Raw genomic sequence first — 6,216 nt, forward strand, 5'->3', positions numbered from 1 at the left:
TGTGCTCTCTTCTATAATCTCTCTACTTTGCACCACTGACACTTGCTTACCCTAATTCTCTTTTTCAGTCTCTCATTTACCTTCAGATCTTTCCCAGAAAGCACACAGGAAATGTATTTTGCCTTACCCAACTCCAAAACAAAACCACAACTGCCCTCTCCAACACCTCTGCTATTCCTTTATTTCTAAACTCACTAAGCGTGGTACTTAGAACAGATTGCAATCTCCATCTGTGGATTGTAGTCACTGAAACGACTCTGAGTGTATCAAATCAAAAGGTCTATCTAGTCTAGTAAACTCTCCTTATAAGTGGCCAAAAGCAGATGCTTAGGAAAAGAATGAGTGTGAGAAGTACAACTACTATATCTATGCTGATGACTGATGTCTATTTTTCTGTTTCAGGCTTCTCTCTTCTGTCAAAACTAAAGTATTAGCCTGCTTTTGTATAATCTTACCATATATTTAAGTATATACATAAAATCTGTAGGATTTTAATGTCCCAGCCTTCCTCAAGCAGTATGGATTCATCCTCCAATCCATGAATCTGTTCTGTAACCCAGTAATTATCTTAAATTTAAATACCTATTTGGATCCTCCTGTTCTCAATATTTCTTAAAGTTGCATGTACATTCAATGCAGCATATCTAAGACTATTCATACATAAAGAATTGATTCCTCCTCACCACTTTCATATTAGGTCTCAATTACTGTAACACATCTTTTAAGCTCATGACAAAAGTTATTTTCTCAGCAAGCCCAAGACTCCTTCAAATACAACTCCCTTTACTCCACTACTTTTACCATGTTACGGGCTTTCTTTCTCCACTATGCTGGTTCCTCTCTTCCCCATCACATCAAATTGGAAAGACTTGATTTGATTTTTCAAGTCCTTCCAGGCATTTATTGATGTATTAATTACCTTCTAATGACTACTCAGACATTGAATCTCATCTCCGTTCAGTTCGTGATACCTGTCTCAGCCAAGTATTTTATTTTCCAACAGCCCTTGCACAGAGCCTTCACATTCAAAAGGTGCCTGTGGAGCATCGTTATTTTCTTTTCAAGAGGCCTTTCAAAACACATCCCACTTGAGATGTCAAATACTCAATGATAGAAATGGTTAGTGTTCCGAGCCCAATCTGACCCTTATCTCTTGTTCAAACTCTGTAAATTGTTCAAGACTGGGACAATCCTTTTTGTTCTTTGGTGCACTGACACACTGAATAGCACAATGCATCCTCCTGGATCTTCATTACAGGCAATGTAACAGCAGCAGCATTAGTAGATAGTTGTTAGTACATTCTGCAGTTTAAAATGCGTAATTGGGGATTTGAGCCCTCTCCTTTTCCCCTTCTTAATTATGCCCACAAAAACTAAATGCTTTCATCCAGCTGAGCATAGTCATCAGCAATAACTTTTACTAAACCTTTACTACACAGTTTTTTCTGGACACTGACCTCCGTATTGAAGCACCAGAAGAACGTGACTTTTGCACTTTCTAATACAACATGCATACACATACATGCAGGCTGCTACAGACTTGCTCATGCTTATCTAGTTGATGCCAGTGAGATTACTCAAATGAGTGAGGATTACTCACATTAACATGATACGAAAAATTGACACTGCAATGCATGAAAACTGTTGAGCATTGAATTTTTTTATCCTGAATAGCTCAAATGTTAATAAACATAATTTGGGCCACTGAAAACCACTGAACTCACAAGCCACATTTCATGTCTAGTAACTACATACTTGCTTAGATAGTACTAAGTGCAACCTTATTTCTTTTGTCTACATCAAGAAATCAGGCATAATAAGTAAACACTTTTTAAAATAACTGTTTTGTGATTTTCCTGATATCAGAAGAGTTGTTGAATTGCCATGCAATTAGCTTTTAAATTAGTGCATCAATCTACTGTATCACTCTTGGAATAGTCTTTGTCACCTGAAGTACCAGAATACAATATTTTAATGAATAAGATATATTAAATATCTAATGTACTATTTTATGATAGACTGCAGGGACAGTCTAGAAAAAGCTATTCTCTAAATGTCTTTACTGTTCACTTTTACAGAAAATAACAGGTTTTAGCACCACAGTATATTTTATCAAACTTTGCATGACTCTGTTCCACTTTCAAACATTATTTCTGAATCTTACAAGAGCACAGACATCCTTCAATATGCATTCATGCTTAACTGCAAGTCTAGTGAACTAATCTAACAGTTTAATAATAAAAATGAAGCAATCTGTTTGTATTTCCTTTAGGAATATATTTCCTTTACGAAGGAAATCTGTACAAATTATAAGATTAACAAACTAATAAAAGATATTTCTGTTTGTGCTTTCTTTCTCTTTCTTAATCTAAAATGTAATTCTAAGTGGGTTTAATTTCCAAGTCAGACATTTGATGTTTCTCCCTCCTTTTTAAGTCTTTTCAAAAACCTTCTAAAACTCCCTGCCCAAAGCAGTATTTGTTCCAGCTCCCCCATTATAGTTTGGGGGCGTGTGGTTTCTCATTATTAACATAGCTTTGCATCTTATTGGATCAAATTTCACCCCACCATAAGGAGCAAGTCCAGCAACATGAATGTGTGCTTCCATTAATGGACTAGTGCAAGGTTAAATAGGTTTTTCTGATATGATCTTAAGAAGGATACTGGAAAAAAAAGTGCAAATCTGCATTTCTCTGTTATATCCATTATCAAATGTCATCAATTTGTTTGTGTTCTCATCTTCCACTGTTAACTTATGGGTTAATTTGTTATTTTTTTATGGTTTATGGTTTATTCCTCTATTAAAAGTCTATGGGTTTCCAGGACTGAATTAAGTAGTAGTTGCTGAAATATACAAAGTGACACTGGAAAAAATTCTATTGTAATAGTCACTTACCATAGTAAATTTTGTTCCTTGAATGTACTGCCTCGAAAGAGGCCCCACTTTGGGATTACCTTCCCTGCCGTGAAGCAACAGAAACCATAGAAAATGTTAGATATTAAATGGAATATTCACATCTATTCCAATGTTCTGGTGGAAAACACAGAAAAATCTACTTCTTAACTCCCTATGCTTTGTTACATTCCATAAATACGTGAGGTAAAAGCAAACCTGAGGAGGTGGTGTAAATCTGCATAGACCTGACTGTAAATAGACCTGGTGTAAACCTGCATTCACCTGAGAAAAAGTTATTTTTGTTAAGAGCATCTTTTTTCTCAAGAATGACACGGTCCACAGAGTTCTCATAAGTAAAAGACTGATAGAGACAATTCTGGGACCATGGACTGAGACAGATTACTATTTGTTGAGAGAGTGAACTACTCTTGTCAAATATTGTATATTAGATACAAGAAGTCCTGCTTGCTTGGGAACTTTTATGTACGTTCACTACTCACTGAAGGTGTTGTAAATTACTTCTATACTAAAATGGTCTCATCCTTAGCTTTTTACCAAAACTGACCAAAAGGTTACCTTAAAACAGGCTTTTATGTAGAAAATTACTCAGAACCTGTCCAAAAACTTAAACCAAGAGAGCTGTTAAAAATGGCCAACACTTACTTTAAAAATGAAAGCCTGGGTTACAAATAAATCAAGTATACTTTAAGCTATTGAAGGAGAAGCATGAATCTAGTTTCTTCCCCCGCTCCAAATAAAGCCCAAACAAAAACCAAGTGCCATAGCTCATGAAGAGAATGGCATTTAAGTTTCATCTCTTGCACTTCTTTCTACTTCTCCTGTACCTTGGCGAAACATTGCTGTCTACTGTGTCATCTACTGACTCTTTCTTCTTTGCTTATGTTTTCCACAGAAACCAAATAGTTATTCTTCACACTTTGGCTCGATTCTGCTGTCCACAGATAGGTGTCTAATGACATTTCAGATGTCCTTCAATATCCCATTTGACCTCCAGTTGCAGTTCCAGAGTCTCTCATAAGTTCTGTCATATCTGCTCTTCTGCATAGACATTTTGGCTACCTTGGGAGAGACACCTCAAATAGTACCAGATACCTTTTTGCAGGCAAATGTGGCATGTCTTTGCTGTCTAACAACTTTTCAGATACTATCACTGCAAACTCTTGCTAATGTAGTCCTTGCTAGAAAAAGGATGAGGTTGCTATGGATATACGGGAAATAAAGATTTTTCAAAGGTTAAAAAAAAAAGCCAAAGGGATCAAACCCCATGCCAAACCATCAGAAAAAGTTTGTGTAGAAACAGAATCTACCACCTTAATTTTCTGAAGTGTTTTACAAACCCTTTACTCCTTTACATCATAAAGGTTCTGTCCAGGAAAATTTATCAAAAAGCCTCCTTTGTGGATTTACAAAGAAAAAAATTGAAGTCAACTGTCTCTAAAAGTACTTGTGCCTAATCTGAACAGCTGTAAGAAAATACTCCAGATATCCTGTATCCAAGGAATGCTTATCACGTTCACACAACTGCCATTACCATCCAAGCATGTCTTTTCTATAAAACTCCAATCAAATGCAGGCACAGAAAAATGACCCGAGTGCTCTGGCCTTTGAGAGCTCCATCATCTCTAAGCTCATAGGATCAAAACTAAAAAAAGATACAATTATCTTACTAAATGGGTTCCTCAGATGCTAAAACACAATTTCCAGGATGGAATTTTAAGCCTTTAAAGAATTATGATATGCAAAGTGGTATTAAGGCTTCCCTAACAAATCTGCTGAAGCTTTGAGTTCCCCCTCCACCTCCCTGAACACGGTACTACTTCAATGCGCTAACTTTCAGATGTATGTTGTGATGCTGCTAAAAGGGAGCTGTGAAAAATGTTACTGCACATTTCAACTTCTGTACAGCTACTGGTGGACAGAACTTGCAGAGCATTCTGCTACTCTGGATTGTGCCAAGACTGAAGAGTCACCTCCTTTTACTTTTTTACTGAAGATGAATACACAGGCAACATAAGTTTTCTTTGCATCTCGCCCTCTGGACCCCAAGCTTGGAGATTGAACAAAACCAACTTTTGACTGAGTCTTTAACAAACAATAAAGGCGTATTTAAAGTTTAGAAAGCGAATCAGGGAGATCCGAGTAATTCTGTCATGTCTCAGCATGAATTAACTACTTAGAAAATTTAACAGACTCTGAAGACCATTTCTACAGCAAGCAAAAAGCTAAAAGAACATAACAGAATCAAATGACTACACATTTTAACATGCAACTGGTCTTAAAAACTAACTTCAAGTGGGTGCAAGTACTAGCTGGTGAAGCATATAGAATCTTCTGCTGTATTTTCCTTGGAAACAAAAGCAAGAATCATTTTGGTTTTGAAAATGACTGGAAAGACATACTTAAAAAAAAACAACTAAACAAATTACCTGGCAAGGCTTTTTCATTTTAATGGCTATTACATGATATCTGTAACAGCAGAGTTCACAGGTCCATGACCCTCTTTCACTTATCCACTTTAACAGGCAAAGCTGATGTGTGTATCGTACTGACCCATCGCAGCGGCAGGGGTTTAACAATTCACCCTGAAAAGGCAACACAGAAACATGAACTTTAAAGGAATCTTTCACATATATGTACACTCAATAACGCAATGTTTACAGGCCTGTAAAAATGGCCTGGCCTTAATTTCAATGCGTGAAAAAGCATGTATTTTTGGCTATAAAACACTCAAAAAAATTAACTGTCTTGAAAACATCTAGCTGCTTCTAATGAGCCAAAAACCAGCAAGGTGTCTACACTTGTGTACCTATGTGACACAACTGAAATATCACCGCATGCCCAACAACAGCAGCACTGGACGTTTCAAGTACCTCAAAAGGTAGAGAAAGTGGTTACAGACACATTTCCCTAACAGCTATTTGTGGTCATCACTAGGAAAGAAACGGGTGACGCCACGATTCCAAGAGAACCTTGCTCTTGGAGCAGGGCTCCCAGCTGTCCGGCCAGCCAGCTGTCAGGCAGGACCTCAGATAATTTAACTAAGCACTTCCCCGAGTAGTTCACACATTCCTGTATTATATAAATCAGCTATTCTCTTCTTTCCAATTACAGGACAAGCTATGAAACGCTAGTTACGGATCCGTTGTTGATACCGTGCCGGGTAACGACATGACAGGCAAGATACTTGGAGGTCTTCTCACCATTACCTGTAAGCCAACGCTCTCATTTCAAAGTCTAATAGAAACCTGAGAAATTCGTGCTGTTTAAACCCCGAGGGATGAGCCAGCGAGCGCAACGGG

General features: G+C 37.3%; 1 protein-coding gene across 1 annotated transcript in view; it reads right to left on the bottom strand.

The window, feature by feature from the left end:
* Window positions 1–5,499, bottom strand: part of LOC103799791 (E3 ubiquitin-protein ligase MARCH11-like) — a gene marked incomplete at its 5' end in the record, with an annotated part of 31,296 nt that extends 25,797 nt beyond the window's left edge. The window contains one exon of the mRNA XM_009072139.1: window positions 5,344–5,499. Within this exon, the coding sequence (XP_009070387.1) occupies window positions 5,344–5,499 (156 nt within the window). The remainder of the gene's footprint in view (window positions 1–5,343) is intronic.
* Between the last annotated feature and the right edge of the window lie 717 nt (window positions 5,500–6,216).

Source organism: Acanthisitta chloris, unplaced genomic scaffold (genome assembly GCF_000695815.1).
Source record: "Acanthisitta chloris isolate BGI_N310 unplaced genomic scaffold, ASM69581v1 scaffold6783, whole genome shotgun sequence".
NCBI lineage: Eukaryota > Metazoa > Chordata > Aves > Passeriformes > Acanthisittidae > Acanthisitta > Acanthisitta chloris.